The sequence below is a fragment of the Lissotriton helveticus genome, chromosome 11, assembly GCF_964261635.1.
Source record: "Lissotriton helveticus chromosome 11, aLisHel1.1, whole genome shotgun sequence".
Lineage (NCBI taxonomy): Eukaryota > Metazoa > Chordata > Amphibia > Caudata > Salamandridae > Lissotriton > Lissotriton helveticus.
In genome coordinates, this window is record NC_136072.1 from 917,313,289 (window position 1) to 917,333,372 (window position 20,084).

General features: G+C 46.5%; 1 protein-coding gene across 3 annotated transcripts in view; it reads left to right on the forward strand.

Annotated features, from left to right (window-relative positions):
• Positions 1-20,084, forward strand: part of NF2 (NF2, moesin-ezrin-radixin like (MERLIN) tumor suppressor) — a 493,960-nt gene that overhangs the window by 77,345 nt on the left and 396,531 nt on the right. For all 3 annotated transcript variants that reach the window (XM_078667193.1, XM_078667192.1, XM_078667194.1), the window contains exon 4: positions 14,134-14,217. In XM_078667193.1, coding sequence (XP_078523319.1) covers positions 14,134-14,217 — 84 coding nt within the window. The remainder of the gene's footprint in view (positions 1-14,133; positions 14,218-20,084) is intronic.

Below are 20,084 nucleotides of genomic sequence, written 5' to 3' on the forward strand. Positions count from 1 at the left end.
ATCCGTGGCCACCTCCGGTAGTCATCTTGCTGGAGGAAGTCATACCCCCTCCGTTCAGCAATTCTCTTTGTTCCCTATGCTTGGGAGCGCTTTACAGTTCCTGGCAGCGGGACATCATATTGTCTCTGGTGCCAACTGCTACAGATAGTCAGGAAAGGCTACCGGAGGTTTGGGCAACAAAGTGCTGACTTTCTAAAGTCACAGTTCTTTTAGAAGATACCTTACATTCCATCTCAGGAATGAGTTGGGTTTAATGTGACGATTAATTTGAGACCTTGGAGTAATATCTTTGGTGGTCTCAAATGTTGGTTAGCACTTAGAGCAGTGACTAGTGAAACTCCATGTTAGTCAATTGGACCAATGCCCTTGCTACAGTGAAAATGTCAATTTTGTGTATTCACTGTCAGGTCATGTTAGACACAAAAGGAACCTAACCTTCTTTTCAATATTAAGCACCGGACATGGTGGGCGACCAAGGCCTTCCCTAGGGTTGGATTACTAATTTACTAAAAATTAAAGGTTTTGACCAGACAAAAGGATTTATTTCGCCATGTTGAGTTGGTAGGTTTAAGCTGCGCAACCAGGCTGTAGTGATAGACCTAGAGCAACATTTTCACCATGTCACAGTAATGGTGACTCAGTTAAGTGCTACAGTCCTCTTGTGACATTTAACTTACTAGCCTAGGGTACCTCTTGTACCATGTATTGGGGACAACAGCCTACACTCCACACAACGATGCTCTAAGGGTAGCACATGTACCCACAGCAAAATCGCTCCAGCAGGAGGTACATGCTCCACCAGCCAGCCACCACAATCAATTATCAACAGGTGACTGGAAGAAGAGATTGTCCCTGTGAGCTCAAATGTAAAGATCGCTGATCCCGTCATGCCTCCACTACTGATGTAGATCTCGATGGTATCATTTACAATGTATGGGGCCCTTGAGCTGCCACCCAGCCCTCAGATCCAATGCTCCAGGTGCGTCTGGTCACCCACAACCCAGCGTCTGGGTATAGGCCAGCGAAATAGATGCAGGCCTTAAGGGCAGAACTTACAGAACAGGCATGAGTCGGTTTGTTGAGTGGTAGATTAGGAGACCATTAGCAGTGCAGAGCGGCTCAGCAATGGTAATGTAATGAAAAAGTCTCAGGTATTCACAATATTTGGCGTACATGTAAATCTGAAGGCACAGAGCCTGCAGTGTCTTCACCCATGTGGCTCCAACACCCCCAGCAGCAAACGTGTTTGCGCTCCGCGCAGCCGGCATGGGGCCATCCACCAGAATATTATCCGCCTTCCATGCTCTCCCGTGGGCGCAGGTCCATATGTGCCCCGCCGCCACCCATCCTCTCAAATGAGGCCAGCCCGGTCGGCTCCCGCAATACCGGCGAAGCCGGTCCCAAGGCTGTAGTTTCGCTGCAGGTCCCCCACATGCAGATGTTCCGGTCATGGCCACTGCCTACTCGGCTCATAATTCAAAGATAAGTGGCCCTCCCGAGCAACATGCCCAAATAACTCCCATCACAGCTGTGTACCCGGAACACAAGCAATGCTAGGCCTTCGTTTAACTTGGGCGCTGGATTTCCAGCGTGGGTGCTACTTTTCAATGTGCTTGGCTCAGCATGGTTTGCTCTAGACGCGCATAACAGTTTCCGCTGTGTTCATGTGTGCAGAATTAGCCAGATGGTTCACTCAGGCCTCAGGAGCTGAAAACAGTGGGGCCATCTTGGTTTTGCGGTGCTCTGGGTGCCCTTCCAATTCATTAGGTAGTCTCATATAGCACTAACCTTTGCTCCAAGACTACTTAAAAATGATGTACCATTCAACAACAGGATTGAGAATTTAGGATTGTACTAGTCCAAACAAATGCAGGGCATGATCTGATCCTACACATTTGCTTCTATAAGATGTGGTCTTTTTCGCTGCACCAGCTGAGACCTGTGTTTAGACAAATGGCATCTTAAAGAGTACAATTTTGAACAATTTTCTGAAACGTAGGTGATTGGATTCTATCAAAGCTGGATTGCAAGAGTTCCAGGGATTTGGGCTCTGCACTCCTAGTAATCTGCCTCTGCATTTCTGTCACTAAAAGCTTTGCAGTTTGATAATGTGTGAATTTGCTGTTTGTAGATTCCTGGCTAGGATATACAGAGTGCCAGATTTGGGTCTCGGCTGTCGAAAGCAGCGCATGCGCTGCTCTGCCATGCAGAGGACTTTTGGAACCATACGATTCCAGCGTGCACGCGGGGAGATAAACGAGACAAAAGATGTGCACGCAGGGATTGGATGCTTTACTAGCGGCGTGATACACTGGGGACCTTTTCTTCGCCGCCAGTAAAGGCAGTCCCCGCGTGCACATCTTCTGTCCGTCTCATGACGGGCCGCGCTTGTTTTAAATGTGACACTGATCTCGCTAATGTTGAGGTATCACTCTCCATTCGGACAGCGCCGACAAAGCTTATTAGTTCCAATTAGGCGAATGTCACAGGTCACAAGTCAAGCCCGCCCAGGTGCCATGACTAAAGATTGGCGATTTTATTTGTGCGGAGCATCTTGCAGAGCGGTGGGTTCGGTTGATGCCTCTAAGAGCCTGCTCACGGAAGAGAGAGAGCTGTCTTTATTGTATTGACATTTCATGATGCAAGTCTCAAGTTCTAATGGGTTTTCAGTCCCATGAAACTTACATTTAATATAGTAAAATAAAGTTTACAAAAAGTTCATATGAAATAAGACTGGATTACTTACGTTCAGTTTATTAATCCATATCACTGATGAGCTGCGGTTAGCAGCTGTCGCTGTGACTGTCAGGGTGCCTGCTGCATTGTTCTTGCCAATAGCTAAAGCCGGTGAGCCAGGGCCTAGCAGGGCTGTAGTAGGGAAAAACAGCAGCCCTGGCAAAAATGCTCAACTCATCCACGCTCCCTTCATCTCCTACCGCAATCTCTGGCTTTCCATCCATCCGTTCTTTCTTTTCTCTCCTCTCTGTACCTTCCCTCTCCCTCCCTGCTACCCTCAATCGTCCCCCCTCTCTTAAACTCCCCTTGCCTGCTGCAATTAACTTCAGGGAACCATTGAATGTGAGAGAGGCACCAGAAGCGCCCCCTTGCGCCAAAAACCGCTCCCAGGGGGAAGTATGCGGTGGAATAAAATACCTATTCGACCCTGCCTAGCCAGGTGGTTTGAGTGGGATATAACAGTTAGAGCTAAAGTAAGCTACCTCAGAAGGCATTCAGTGATAAAATGTCATTGCTATTTATCATCACCTGTGATATGCTATATGAAAAGCACAGCCAACGAATTATCTCCAAAATATATTTTACTGATATGCATTGTGTTTTGTATTATCTGTGATGAATGAATTGGTATGGAGCGTCATTCGTCATATATTTATGAATGCATGTGTTTTTTTGTTTGACTGTTTACAATTTACAAAAACTCGTAATTGCTCTCTGCAAACTAGCCTGTAGGTTCGCAGAATCACCAAAAGGCACTGAGAAAAGTTACAATAAGTAATTGTTCTGTTACATTTGTGTGTGTGTGTGTGTGTGTGTGTGTGTGTGTGTGTGTGTGTGTGTGTGTGTGTGTGTGTGTGTGTGTGTGTGTGTGTGTGTGTGTGTGTGTGTGTGTGTGTGTGTGTGTGTGTGTGTGTGTGTGTGTGTGTGTGTGTGTGTGTGTGTGTGTGTGTGTGTGTGTGTGTGTGTGTGTGTGTGTGTGTGTGTGTGTGTGTGTGTGTGTGTGTGTGTGTGTGTGTGTGTGTGTGTGTGTGTGTGTGTGTGTGTGTGTGTGTGTGTGTGTGTGTGTGTGTGTGTGTGTGTGTGTTATATATTACCACCGCAAAAAGTCGTCTGCATCTGAAAAAAAGAGAAGAATTATTAACCCCTAAGAATAAGAAACTTAGAAGAGATCAAGAACATGAAACAGACCAGAGCAGTGGAACAACTAGACTCATTGTGGAGTATGACAACCAAAGCATACAAATGAAGAAAGCCTATAAAAAGCATTGGCCAATTCTTCGTCTGGATAAAACTTTGAATGAGAGCCTGACAGAAAATCCAAGCATAACATACAGAAAAACCTCTTCCTTAAGAGACATCTTGACACAAAGTCATTTAGAACCACGTAAGGAGAGAAAACAGAAATGGCTGACAACACCTGGCTTCTGGAAATGCCACAAATGCAAAGCCTGTGAGCATGGGGAAAACATCAAACATTAAACCCTACAGAATGGCAGAAAAGAAATCATATATGACCACATTACATGCGAGTCCAAATGTGTGGTCTACCGACTTCAATGTCCCTGTGGCAAATATTACATTGGGAGCACCATAAACAAACTCAAGTTAAGGATATTGCAACATCTAAGGGCGATAAAAAACAAGGACCCGTGCTACCCAATGGCCACACACTTTGCTCAATACCACCAGAGTGACACCTCCCTTTTGAGATATTCGGGAATCAAACTGTGCAAACTCCCGGAGAGGGGTGGCGACCAACTAAAACTGTTGAGACGCTTAGAGTCACGAATGATACTGAACATGGGGACTGAGGCACCGTTTGGTCATAACTTGGATGCCGAACTGTATGTACACTTGTGACCTCCCCCCAAAAAAAAACCACAAAAAAAAACAATAGAATGATGCTGTCATTTGAATATGTAGTACTCCAAGGGAATCATATAAGAACCATCTAATTGAAGCTGGAATATGTACATGTTGTGAATTGTATGAAATGAGAACCGATTGACCTAAAAGATTCTATAAGCATAAATAGAGGATAGGAATTGTGGGACAAAGTGATTTATAGAACATATGACAATACAATCTTAGGAGAAAATGAGGAACTTAAAGAAGATTGTGACTTCACAATAATTCGGGGTAGCTGCATGAGAAAGAATTGCCGGAATAATGCATATAATTCCAGATGAAAGGTTGTGTTATACCTAGAGAATGACAATATGCGTTATTAAGTCTTGGCTTCTATGTCCATAGGATACTTTATTCTAGATTATTGCAGCAGTTTCCCGACCTTTATATAACTCAATAATTTGTTCCCCCGCAAGTTTTGCGAAAGGATTGCCATATGATTTGAGGCCTACACTAACCATGAATTAATTTAGTCCTCAAGTTTTGAGTAATTCATTGAATAGGTATGAATTAATACCATAAAATGCTTAGATGGAGATGGATCTGATGGTCAATAATTGTTGTTAATACTTTATTCATAATTATCGGTTCGATTGATTAATGGTACTTCACATTAATTTAGAAACACCAATATGTATAAAAGAACAACAGTGTAAATACTTTATTTTTGATTGTACAGTTCTGGATTAACACTAGAGTACTTTACGTTGATTGTACATATTAGTGTGTATACCTTTAACATGTACTGGCCATGTATATACTATGCTGGGTGGGTTGGTCTAGATGACCATGGAAATGCTAGAGGGTACTTACACTATTGACACTATTTAAACAAGGTCTAGACCTAGGGACTCTATGGTCCAGTGGAAGGCAGGAGCCGAAACGCGTAGACCGTCCATTTTTGATGGACGTTACTTTTGCACTGGTGTGTAAATAAAAGAACGCTAAGGTCATCTGTTGCTGTGCCGTGTCCTTTGATCTACTTTATGTGGAAAGAAGAAGCTGTGGTAATATATATATATATATATGTGTGTGTGTGTGTGTATGTGGTTCGATTTACAAGGCAAGCTACTTAAAGTGTGTCATAGCACCAACAATAATGTTAACTCAAGCACGATATTATTCCAATATAATGATGATCAGTGAACACATGTAAATTTCACTCTCGGGACAGGGATGGCCTAAAGATTTTGGACCTATCATAAGATGTTCTAAATCTTCTTTCTGGCCTATACCCAACATTGAAATGGCTAGGCGTATTGCTGTTAGAGTAAATCCTTTCCCAGGGTAAGATGAAATCAGCATCACCCCGAAATGAGTAGGTTGGAGTAGGGAAAGTGTTTTCTCAGAGTATAAAAATATATTTCAAGTGGCAAATGGATTCGTTTTTAAAAGCGTTACTGCATAATTGTTATGTCAATTTTCCATGTGCCATTTTCCTCCATTGACAACTGTAAATACCAAGGTAACTCCACACGGTTGCAAATGCTAGTTCAAAACATTTTCCAGGAGTACGCCTGAAAACCTTTAGAGTATCATTTAAAGAATTTCTAACGTTTGTAAATTTGCGTCCATTGATGGTTTTTGATACCAGGTGCAAAGTGTCTTTTTTTTTAAAAACATTTTATTGAAATTAACAACAAACAACAAGACATAAGGCACAAGGCAATAGTACAGTGGTGATGATCCTGAGTCCATGTGGGAGCAGCTCCGAACAATACAGAACGTACAGTATAGTTAAAAACAATAGTGAGGAGGGGGGGGGGTCAGCGAGGAAACAATGCAATATATACAGTCAATACAAAACACTGGGAATGCCAATTAAGGGGACAAGGGAACATCAGAGGTAGAATCATGTGGGGGAGTACATATATTTCCACGATAAGCATTCCACTGTGACCAAATTCTGCTCCACTTTCTGGGTCTGCCCGAGACAAATATTCTGTCTTTTCCCTAAACATGCACCAGTCCATATTTTCCTTCCACGCCAGTACAGTGGGCGGTCTGTGGGAGCCCCATAGCTGTGCAATATCCCTCTTAGCGATCATGTTGCCGAGGGTCGCCCAGCAAATCTGAGAAGCATTATAATCGTTAGGTTCCCACACATTCAAAAGACAGCGCCGGGCCTCGGGTAGAAGCGGAACCCCCGTGGCATTTTCCATAATCGCATGCACTCGGGACCAGAAACCAGCCACTTCGGGACATTCCCACACAGTGTGAAGGAAGGTGCCAATCATGCCGCAGCCACGCTTACACAGCCCATCCAAAGAGTAGCCCATTCGAACCAGACTCGGACCAGTGACATACACACGATGAAGGATCTTAAGTTGGATAAACCAAAGGTGGGCAGGAATGGCAACCTCTTTAGGCGAGGACAGAGCAGACTGCCAGTCCTCGTCGTCCAGTTCCAATCCGTCGGCAATCCATGAAGCCCTGAGGTGCGCAAGCAAGTCAATTCTGGCGTTGATCAGTTTTTTTTATAAATCCGTGAAATTGTACTATCAGGGACATGGCCGTCCAGGATACGGTCCTCGAGAGGCGAGGATTCGGGAATAGCAGTTCCCACAGCAAAGACTGACAGCAGAGCATGACTCACCTGAGCATACCTAAAGAATTCCCTGTCTCCAAGCTCATATTCCGTCTTGACCACCGCGAAGGTCTTCACATTTCCTTTAGACCAGAGGTCACCTACCTTACTTAGACCAATCATGTCCCATTTATCAAAGCCTTTCGTCCGCCACAAATTGCCCAAACCTTCGGAAGCATACAATGGAGTCGCGCGCGTCAACCTATCACACCATCCCAAGGCCGCATTCGCATTGTGCCACACTCTTACAGCGATTTTCGTGGGCCCGGTCAACGTCCTATGAAGCCCCTTAGAATATAGCGCTCTATTAAAATTCCCACCGGGCAAGAGGTGCTTGTCCATGGCAAAGGCCAGGTTAGGACCAGGAGCGTAAGTTGCGTGGTTAACAGCACTTAATTGAGAGGCCCAATAGTAGCGCTTGATATCTGGGAGGGCAATACCTCCATCGTACCACGGAAGCGTGAGCTTAGACAAAGCAATTCGCGCACGCCCGTCCCAGATCAGCCGCCTCTGCAGGTGCTCCACCTCACGAAAATAACTGGATGGAATGGGGTAAAAAATTTTTTTGAGTGCATACAAAAATCTGGGCAGCGACATCATTTTGAAAAGAGCCGCGCGACCCAGTGGCGATAAAGGCAACTGCCGCCATCGTGTAGCGTCAAGCTTGAGCCCGTGAAGAGGGGGTAGCAAATTACGTTCATAGCGAACTGCGGGATCCAAGGAAACATAAATCTCCAAGTATTTAAAGCCAGTGTCAGCAATTTGAATCGGAAATCTACGAGGCAATGGAGGGAGCTCACCGGACAAAACGTAGACGCACGATTTAGTCCAATTGATAATGAGACCCGAGTTCTTCCCGAAGGAGGTCAGAACATCAAAAAGCACATTGAGGTATTTTTGGGGGGATGTAAGATATGAGGATATCATCCGCATATAGCGAGATTCGGTCCTCAAAGTCGGGAGTCCACCTAATGCCTTTCATCGAAGGCTCCCAACAGAGCCACTCCGCCAGCGGCTCCAAAGCAAGGGCAAAAAGCAACGGGGACAGCGGGCAACCCTGCCGGGTGCTACGCCCAAGTGTGAAGACACCGGAGACCTTACCGTTAACAACCACCTGGGCGAGGGGTGTTTCATAAAGAAGCTTCACCCAGGCGATGAATGTCGGACCAAACCCAAATTTGGAGAGAGCCGCCCAAAGATAAGGCCATTCTATAGTGCCAAAAGCCATAGTGGCTTCCAAGGAAGCTAAAATGGCCGGTTCAGTATGAGTCCCAGCTCTCGCGAGAACTCCGTGAAGTCTCCGAAGATTAAGGGCGGTGTTCCGGTGTGGAATAAAGCTGGATTGATCCGGATGGATCAAGTCACTAATCACCGTAATTAACCGATTAGCTGGCAATTTTGCCAGTATTTTGGGTTCGGCATTCAGTAAGGAAATGGGCCGATACGAGGCACAGCGATCGCGCGGCTTACCCTCCTTGTGGATTACAACGATAGTAGCTAGTCGCTGATCAACGGGGAGGGAACCAGAATCGAAAGCCTCAAGGAACATACTCCTTAAGTAGGGCGCCATTTTGTCGGGACGTAACTTATATAGTTCAATGGGCAGACCATTAGGACCCATTGCCTTGCCAGAACGAAGGGAACGTATGGCAACAGCGACTTCTTCTATAGTAAAAGGTGCGTCCAGTAGGTCTCTATCATCATCAGAAAGGCGAGGCAATGCTATGTCTCGCAACACCAAGTGGGAATCCTCCTCGTCCCTATCACTGACCGAGGCGTATACGGTTCGGAAATGGTCAACAAAGCACTCAACAATACCAGCTGGATCAGTAACACTCACCATCAGGCCTTTCAATCACAGGGACGACACGATTCACTCTCTCTCTTTCTTGTCCAGCCACGCAATCAGTTTACCAGCCTTGTCGCCCAAATCATACATCCTGTCCTGTTGCTCCCTATTCATCGCTCTCGCTGTGTCGGTCACAAGGGCCCTATAATCAGCTTGTTTCAAACTGAGAGAATGCAATTTAGAACGAGTAACATCACCTTCAAGATCACTCTCAAGCACAGTTATTTCAGTTTCGATACAAGTTCCTCACATTTAGACTTCTTGGAAGCAGCAATCAAAGACAAAGAATGTCCACGAATGACAGTCTTGAAGGCCTCCCACAGTGAAACAGAAGAAGAAACAGACCCCTCATTTTCATCGAAGTAATGGTCAATAGATTTCAGCAGTGCAGAGCGGGTTTTAGGATTGCGAAGATACCAGGGATTTATAGGAGTCACTCTACCCTCGCCACCCACCCCAGCCTCGACACAAAGCCACAGGGGGGAGTGATCAGAAATGCCCCTGGGAAGCTGACTGATCTCTTTGATGGAGGGTAATTGCGCTGCTGGCATTAAGAAATAATCTAACCTGGAAAGACTACCATGGGCCCCGAGTGAAAGGTATATTGGAGCTGCGTAGGGTGCATCAACCTCCAACTATCTATAAGGCCAAAAGTGTCCAGCAGGTCAGCCAGCCACAATTGAGACTTAGCCAAATCCCTAGGAGGGTGGCGATCCAAAGTGCCAGAGACCACAGAGTTAAAGTCTCCTCCCAGGATCAGAAGACCCTCAGGAAGACCCAATAAGAGGCGCCCAAGGTCAGCAAAAGTCGACGTCTGCAGGCCCGGAGGGACGTAGATTGTGAGTATGGAAAGCGTCTTACCCTCCCATCTACCGGTGAGCGCAGCATAGCGCCCCCTGTCGTCGAGGATTACATCATCAATTTCAAAGGGGAGAGAGGACCGGATTAGGATGCCCACCCCTCTGGAGCCGGAAGTGAATCCAGAGTGAGCGACCAGTCGGTATCCACGTCTATTCATAGCCTAGCATGCGTTACCAATTAAATGCGTTTCTTGCAAAAGAACTATATCGGGGGAATGACGTCTAAGGAACTGCAGCACAACCCCTCGTTTTATCCTGTCTCCCAAACCATTGACGTTCCAGGACAGCAGTCTCAACTCACTACCCCCCATCCCCGTGAAGGAAACCGAGCACACCCCTCACAGGACCCAATGATTGAAATGGACAAAAAACAATACAATGCCTTGTGAACAGAAAAATAAACAAACGAACTCCCCCCCCACCACCCCCCAAATGGAACCCGTTACAACGCCCCCCACCCTGCACCCCTGCGTACGACTCAAAAGCCTCCCCAACTTGCAGTGTGCCTGTCGCCCAATCATAAAACTAATCTACACAAAGAACCCAGGAGGAGGAAGAGTCCCTCTACACCCCCGCCACCCTCGGGCCGATCCAGAATAGAACAAAAGAACAATTATCCAAACCCAGCTGACAAACAGGCGGAAAGTTCAGTTCAGACGTCGGGAACCATGATGTCACTCTTGCTCCGGCGAGCCACCGTCAGCGCCACCGGGTTGCTCAGTTCGATCATCTCTTTTTGGCAAGGAATCAAGCCAGCCACTGACATTGTCCGGACGATCAAAGAAAAACGTTTGTTCCCCATATTCAATCCGCAGTCTGGCTGGAAACAACATGGCGTACTTAAGGTCCAAATCACGCAGCCTTCGCTTCACTCCCTGAAACCCCATTCTCTGCCGCTGAACCAGTGGAGTAAAGTCAGGATAGAAGTTCACAGTGGTGTTTTCAAATTTCACAGGGCCGTTCTCCCGAGAAGCCCGAAGGATAGCGTCCCTATCCCGAAAGTGGAAGAGTTTGGCAATAATGGGTCTCGGGGGGGCACCCGGTTTCAGCTTCCCACCAGGAAATCGATAGGCCCCTTCAACAGCGAAGAATTTACTGAGGCCGGCGGGGGCGAGGTGATTCAGGACCAGGTCTTCCACCAAAAGGTCGGTGGCAGCATCCTCGGGAGTTTCCGGAACACCTATAATGCGTACGTTATTACGCCGGGTCCTATTTTCAAACTTCTCAAGCCGACGGGCCACCAAATCCTGTGAAGAACGCAAGTTGCCGATCTCAGTCTGTACTTCCGTGACATCAGTAGTCAGGCTAGAGGTCTTCAGATCCAGCGCCTCGACCCTTTCATTGGTCTTCGCCAGGTCCGCTCTAATTAGCGTGACATCGACAGCCACTGTATCTATCTTGGAGGCGAGGGCCTCGTACTGTTGTCCCATGGAGGCCTTCATACTGGTGGTGGCGCTCATGACGTCTTGAAGCGATACCTCCATGGGTGCAGCGAGATCTACCGTGGGGTCTTCAGGAGTACGGCTAGTGCCACTGGGGGATCCCTTAGGATGAGTGTAGCGATCTATCACATTGGTTTGAGTTTGCCCCCCACGGAGAGGAGTTTTCGTCTTGCGCTTCTCAGTGTCCGGTCTGGTGGCCATATTGGAAACAGTGCCCCGGAGGGGCCCTCGAGACCTGGTGAAAATGGCCGATCTCAATGAGGCCAAAAGTACACGAAATGGGGCCAAAGTAAAGAAAATGCCAATAGAGCTGGAGGCCAGACACTCACGGAAGAAGGCACTCAGCAATCGAGCGAAATCAAGCCAGATCCGGAGTAGATCAAAAAGAATGCCAGTCAATCAGAGCCCGGAGTAGGAAAGTGAAACTGAAAGTTGAAGCGAGGCCGCCTGGGGAAAGACCCCCTGGCCGTTGTTGTTCAACTACTCCTCGGCATGAAGATCAGCAGAGCCCCCGTCCCCGTCCCGGGGCAGGCCGTAAAAGTACGAGTCGATGTAAAAATGGCCCCCGACGTCCGATTTCAATTTTGAAAGGAATATTGAGGTCAGCCGAAGATCGCCTTCAGAAGCCCATCTTCAGAATCAGGATATAGGCAGGATATTTGCGAAGACGGCGCGGGTCCCAGGAGCTCTGTGCTCACGCGACCATCTTGGATGCCCGCGAAGCTCCTCCCCCCTGCAAAGTGTCTTTTAAAAATGTTTTGGGCATAAACACAGCTCACCCAAGTACTGCAAATTCTGAATATCCTACACAAGTGTATTCTAGCAGATTTGAAACATCAGGTCTAGTTTTCCCAATGGATAAATATATAAATACATTATTGTACATATCAATACTTGTATAACAGAAGAAATAATTGAGCAATGAAATAGATTGTTGGCATAGTAGGTGTACTGTGGACAAGGATAATGTTGATGAGGTACAGGACAACAACATATGAGGGAAGTTGGAGTTGGGCTGTTTACAGGGGGTTATTCAGAGGTGGCACCAGAGTGTATTCTATGGAGTTGATGCAAAGTGAGATAGGCTCTGTTAAGAATGTATAATTGGGTTAGATTAGTTTTAGTCAAGCATTGCCCAATCACAATGTTTTGTGTGGGTGTGCCAAAATCTTTGTCCATTCTGTGCTATGCAGAGGTCTGGATATATGGAGTTCCCATTGGTCCTGCAGCTTCCTGAGGGTAACATCCAAATGTTGAGTAAAGATGACATAGGTCCATTAAATTAAGGGTCTAGCATCACCCATACTATGTATGGTCTGAAGGACCCATTTAGTTTGTGGTTCAGCTGACATATATGCCATAAATCATACAAGGTGTGATTAATTTGTTGATAAGTAAAAAAACATCCTCTAGGGATATCAGAGTCCTGCATTAACATTTCAAAGTTGCATAGGAATCCTTTAGAAACAAGCAATTGGTCTCGCCTTTCATTAAGTTAAAGCCATTTGCTTTGCTATACAATACCATTAGCAAAGCAAATGGCTTTAACTTAATCAAAGGCGAGACCTATTGCATTTTCAATGCTTGTTTTTAGGTATTTTAGCTGTTGGTTGCATTTATCCTTGTGTAAGGTGCAAAGTGTTTTTTAATTTTATTCTCAACTCCTCCGAATGCCATGGGGCAAATTGAGGCATGGACTGCCCACCTGAATTGTGTATGGTTTGAAACCTATCTGAAAGCTATCTTGGTAGTCCACTGTAGAAAATGTAGTCCAAGTGACTCATTATTAAAGATCTGATGATTCCTTCATGATGGTTGTTGTGCAACAAAGTATACATTTTCGTTGTAAAAGGTGTTGTAATATGGTAACTGACACCATTACCATCATAATCTTTCTCATACCCTTTAACTTTTGTCTTCTTGGCCTCTGTCAATTTCCTTCCATCGTGCTCCTTTGCTCTCTTGTATTATATAGTTATTCCATTTGTTTGTTCCACCTCTTTCCTTCTGTTCTTTTATCAGCCACCTGCTTTTCTCTTTCCACTGTCTTTCTTCCCTTCCTTCTGTTTTACCTTTACTACTTCCCACTCTTTTGATCTTCTCCTTGCTTTTTTTCTTGTTTTGCTCTCACTTACTCTCTGCTCCATTCACTTCACCTGTACTTGTCCTACTGTTTTGTACAAAACATACCTCTCTTCCCTCTGATCAAACCTGATTATTCTTCCCTTTATTTCTTTACTGTTCACTGCATACCTATGTTCTATCCCTTCTCTTCTGCTGACTAGAACATGTCACTCTGACCTAATCAGCTCCTGTTCTCCAATTTGTGTTTTCACTTCACTCACCGCTGCTTACTTTCTCTTTCCCTTCTTACTTGGTGTTGCTCTGCTTCTCTTCTGAACCTTCATCCTATCTCTGCATCAATTAACTTTTCCTTTTAACCTATTTTTCTCTCTTCTGCTCGTCTATTTGCTTCTTCTTCCTATCAGTTCTTCGTAGATTCCTCATTGTCCAACACTTCCTATGTTTTAGTCTTTCATTTCTCAAAATTACAATTACTCTCTGCTCCACTTGCTTTCTTGCTCTACATCTCTATTCATGTTCCCCCATTTGTTTGATCCTTCTGTACTTTTGCTTTGCTGTGAAACCCTGCTTACCTACTTTTCTACTCTGTTAACTGGAGCTCACTTGTCATTTCTGATCCTCCATTTATACGTGTGTCCCTTTGTGTTCTCTCATTGCTTCTAACAGGTGAAGAAGCAGATATTGGATGAGAAGATTTTCTGCCCTCCGGAGGCCTCTGTACTTTTGGCATCCTATGCTGTGCAGGCCAAGGTAGGCAGAATGAAGCCTTGTGTTTTATCTCGGGATCATTTGTTAAATGGGTACTCCAGGGTCTACGATGTAAACCGCATCTCCTCATGTATAGCACATATACTATCTCCTTGTGGATTGAAATGTCTTGTCATAGCTTTAGTTTCCCCTCTGGTAACTCCTTTCCCCAGTATGAGCGATAAAGTGGCATTAACAGTTTATAACGTTCATTGGATGCAGTTCTTTGGATGTTGTAGGAAGCTGGCTCTATATATGGTATGGCACTAGGTAGTTATACCATGCACAGAGTCCAGGGGTTCCCCAAAAGTGTACAGGGCTCAATGGAAAACCTTAAGGTGCTCTTAGTGGTAGTGTAGGTGAGCAGCTTTAGGTCTAACACAGAGGAGTGCAAGACATTTATTGCACAGCATTGACCGATGATGGACACACAACTCAAAAAGGAAATCCACACCAATTTTATAAAAATAAGCTTTATTTGTACTTTATTATAAGACCTAGATCTTCGCAATAAGGGACGTCCGTTTTTAACTAAAAATGGTTTTCACTTTAAAAAGTCCACAATTGGTGCACTTTCTGAATATTTCAATGTTATCCTATGAAGGAAAGCAATAATGCGGTTTAACAGTCAAGTACAACACTTACAATTCCTATCTTCGGGGCCAAAGGTCAGCAAGGGTCAGGTGAGTACCAAAACGACACCACTAGCGGCACAGGGGCGTCCAGGTGCGGAAGTCAAACCCGGAGTTCGGCCCAATGCATTTCGGTAGAGACTGGGTGTGCTCGAAGCCACACTGCTTGCAGGTAAGTAAATTGGTTACAGGGGCCAAGGTTTGGGGGTTATGTTAAGCACAGGGGGGCCACAAAACAGCAAACAGCACCAAACATACACCACCAGCGGCACAGGGGTAGCCGGGTGCATGGTGCAAATTCAGCGTCGGTCCCCAGTGCTTTTCAATGAAGATTCTGCTTTTGACAAACAGGTTGCAGGAGGGAGACCAGCAACAGCAGAGGTAAGTAGAGATGTAGGGGGTCTTGGCAGCTCCGTCGCTTCAGCCACAAAGGCACAGGGGCTTCAGGTGCAGGGGTTCCTTTAGATGTCAAAGTCTTCTTACTGGAACCGGTCGTGGTCAGGGGGAGCCTCTAGATTCAGGTTGCAGACGTCATCGTGGAGTCCAGGAGGGGTCAGCCAGCGCTGAACTTGAGGTCTGGATCGCTAGCGAACCTGTTCTGGGTTGGTGGGCCACATGGACATGGGCCACAGGCGTCTGGTGCAGAGTGGGTAGGACTCGCGGAGCCGCAGTGCACCAGAGTCCTTTATGTAGAAATCTTGGGGACAGAACCGCTGGCCTCTGGAGTTCTGATCTTTTTTAAAGTTCAGGCAGTCTTCCTGAGGTTTCTGGAAGTTGCTGGCTGCAGGACAGGTGTCGTCTTCTTGCAGGGTTTTAGAAGCTGGGGACAGGCCGGTAACGTTGGGGCCAAGTATTGTATTGTATTGTATTGTATTGTACACTTATATAGCGCAAAACTGTCACCCTACGGGTATTCTGGCGCTTGGAAAACCTAGTCAGATGGAACCAGCAGAAACGGGACTGATTATGGGGGAGCAACAATCTCAGATCTTAGCAAATAGCCAGGTCTTCAAGCTCTTTCTGAAACACGTCAGAGAGTTGGCTTGCCTGATATTCTGGGGTAGCTCATTCTAAATACGAAATGCTACTGTGCCGAACGCCCTACCTCCCATCCTGGATTTCTTAAATCTGGTAGTTGTTACCAGATTTACACTGGATGAGCGAAGGAGCCTGGTGGGCTTATACCAAACAAATCTTTCTTGCATTGATGGAGGGCTCATACTGTGCAGCGCTCTATATACAATGTACAGTGATTTAAAGGTAACTCTGTCCCTTATTGGCAGCCAGTGAAGATCCCTCAAAGCCATTGTGGTAGAGGAGCTACGCTGCCTATTGTGCACCAACTCTGCCGCTAGAGACTGGACTCTTTGTAACCCCTGCAGAATGTATAATGGGGCGCCTACATATAGGGAGTTGCAATAGTCCAGTCTGCACAGGATTATGCTCCTTACCACCAGGGGTCTAGCCTCATTGGGTAGAAGAGGAAGAATCTGTTGAAGTGCTTTTAACAAAGCAAAACATACACTGAGTCAGTCGTCTTCAGGCGTCGCTCCACGGCATTTTCTTCGTCTTTCTTCTTAGGTCGCTGATAACTAACTTCTAGGTCTGGAGGAGCCACCTAAATACTAAATTTAGGGAGCGTTTTAGAGGTGTAGTAGGTAGGGCCAATGGGCACTTAACCTGGGGTGGCCACACCCACTATTATGCCACCCTCCTGTGGGAGGTGGCATAGACGTTGCCCTAATTGGAGGAGTCCCCTCATCTTCAAGATTGAGGGGACTATAGCCTCGCCCACGCGGTCCCTTCACGCATTACTTAACATCCGTGAGGTGTTCGGGTCAGTGTTTGGGTACACAATCAATTAGGACAAGTCTGTACCGTACATTCTGTGTGGGTTACCTTCAAGGCTGCTTAGGGGATGTACGGTTCAGATAGTAAAAGATCGTTTTAAATACCTCGAGATCTATATAATGTCCGACCCAGACGAATTCCTAGCACTCAATCTACAAGCACCGTTGCAAAGACTGAAGCGAGACATTAAGCACTGGAGAGTGTTGCCACTCACCCTAATGGGCAGAGCAGCACTTTTTAAAAGTATGGCCTTACCCAGATTGTTATATGCCCTACACAACACGCCCTGCCGAGTTCCCGATTCGTACTTTAGAGCAAGAAACTCGGATGTTACTACTCTCCTTTGGGATGGCAAACCGGCAAGAGTGGCTGCGTGTAAATTGATTAGAAGCTGGTACGATGGAGGTATCGCTCTACCCGATGTGCAGGCATACTACTGGAACTCACAGCTGACAGTTATCAATCAGTGGATTCGCACACCCGACACTGACCCGGCATACTGCCTAGATAGAGGGGCAGTTAATGGGGCACTCTATAACAAGCGGAAAGCGCCTGCCCTCATGGGACCGACAGCACACACGATTCATATTTGGCATGCAATAACACAGCACCTGGAATCGGCGGACAGACTAACACAACACACTCCGCTGTGGGACACAGGCAGACTGGGTACCCTGGGAAAGAGCAAGTGGTTCCAAAAATTGAACTTGATAGGGATCTCCCGGCTGGGAGATCTCTGGAAAGATGGAAAAGTTGTCAGCTTTGCCCACCTGCAGGAACACTATGAAATGGCTCCTGGTGAACAGTTTAGATATATGCAGATTAAACATGCGATAGACGCAGCCCTTCCGGTAGCGGAGACACTCCCTGAATCATCCCCTTTAGAGGACCGACTGTTAACTGACTACTTGGACAAGAAAGCAACTTCCCTTACATACAGGAAAATTATTAATAATCAAATGGACCCCATTGTACGACTCCGGGTGGTCTGGCAGGCGGAGATTGGGGACATGGACGACACTGACTGGCAGGATGCGACTGCATCACCAAGAGAGTTAGCAGTCTCCTCCCGACTGCGGTTGGTACCTTTTAAAAATCCTCACAGGACCTATTACAAACTGGCGACATTGCATAAGATAGGAAGGACCACTGACCCACACTGTCTGCGCCAATGTGGCGAACTAGGTACATTTTATCATACTCTGTGGGAGTGCCCGCTGATTACAATATACTGGAAGGCAGTGATGGATACTATCACAGAAGTCAGTGAGAAACAAGTCCAGCTTGATCCCAGGTGCTGCCTATTGAATATATGGGAGCCGACAGACCTTAACCACGCTGATCGACAGTGGGCAGTGACAGGAATGATGATTGCTAAGCGGAATCTAGCACAGAAATGGGGGGGCAGGGGGCGGCACAAGCCCCAAACTTGATCGAGTGGCGCAGGGATATGGACATGGTCATGGCGGCTGAAAAAGCTCCATACATAAACAGAGGGTGCCCAAAGAAATGGGGAAGGGAGTGGGACAAATGAAATGCCTGTAGAGGGTATATATGTACACCCCCTGTAGTGGATCGGGACTCGAAATATGAGGTGTAATACTACTGATACTAGTGACATTTTTATATCACTGTGTATAATGTTCACTGATGGACTGTGTACAACTGTCGTATCCTTTGTAAGGAATGTTTTTGCAGATTTTGTTTGCTATATAATAAAAAACATTAAAAAAAAAAAGATTGAGGGAACTGAAAGTGCACTTATCTTCACCTCCTCCGCCTGAGGGATAGAGTTGGCAAAGGCGGGCACACCTCCTAGTCTTCCTGACGGTTTTCCCACCCAAAGTGGGGGTGCAAACCGGGGGCTGCCATCGGCTGCTGGCAGCAGAGGCTGGGGGTCGCATTACAAAGGCTGCAGACCTTTGAAGCTTCCCCTTCAAGTATTGGCCCCTCTCGGGGAGGACGTGTGACCCCTCTGACCAGGATGTGCCTTGCCTCTTCACCCACGGGTCCAGAAACATGTCGGTGTGTGGGAGGCTGCCTAAAGCCAGTTAGTGCTCACAGCAAGGTCGGTACGTCTTCAAGGGGCACCTCTGAGGGCCCTCTGTACACATGTTACAAAAAATCCCACACTGGCATCAGTGTGGGTTTATTGCGAGTAGTTTGGTACCAAAACTCCTGTGTTCAGTGATGTCATCATGTTGCTGTAGAACACTAGTTGTAGAGTTTACAGCCCATGCACTCTCTATGGCTTCACTGGCACTTACAATATTAAGGAATATATCCCAATATTGTAGGGGCATATCTGTTGCTGCAGATATGACCATACATGCTCTATAGTGCACCCTGCCTTAGGGCTGGTAAGGCCTGCTAGAGGGGTGACTTACTTATATCTTAAGCAGTGCCAGCTGGCATGGTACACAGATAGTGTGCCATGTTGACTTTGTCATTTTGTCAGCACCAAGCCCTGCATCCTGCAGTGGTAGTCTGCATGGCCTAGGTGAGGGGCCCCTAGGGGACCCTCCTCAGTCCCCATGCCCTTGTTACCCAGGTTCCTTTTACTGGTGACTTTATAGGGGGCCTAAAGGGCCAATTGGGGAATAGTATTTAGGAAAAAAGCACTGGCACAGGGGACCTGATTGGCAGGGACCCTGTGCACTATAATCGAAACCACATCAATGTCCAGGCAAAAAATGGTGGGCTACCATGTCAAAAGAGGCACTTTCTCACAGATATGATTAGAATGGCGTCATCTATTAGATCCCATTTATGAGTCACAATATGTTTTCTGCTATTTGCAATACTCAGTCTACTCTGCCCTTCCTGGGTTTCGATTTCTAATGCTGCATACATGCACCCTCTCCAGCGGCCCTTTTTAGGTCTCGCGGAGCCAACGCATGCACTGCTCTGAGACATTTAGTAGGTGAGTTTTCAAAGTGCTACCCCACACTTTGGCTGGCCTAGCGCTTGCGTTCACTTGAGCGTGCGCGTGCGCAACCGCCATCTGCTCTGTGATGCTGTCTCTCGCTCTTGTGCTTCTCTCCCGCCTCCCTGTGTTGTGCTCATCCTCGTCTGCTTTGCCCCCACAACACTGTTTTCTTGCCCATGAGCTACCTCCGCGAGAGCTCCACCTTACTCTTTCTAGCTCATGTGTTGCTCTTCCTCCATGCTCCACATTTCTCTCTGGTGTTGACTTCTCCGCCCTCTGTGTTGCTTCTGCACTGTAGTGCTCCTGCTTGCGTCCCCAATATTGCTTCCTCTCAACCCTGCTACAAAAAAACATACCCACAAAGTGTTTGTCCTACTTTTTTATTTACCGATCCAAATCAGATCGGTAAATAAAAAGAAAAAAAAACTGCTTTCTTCATTAGGTGTGCGCATTGTGTT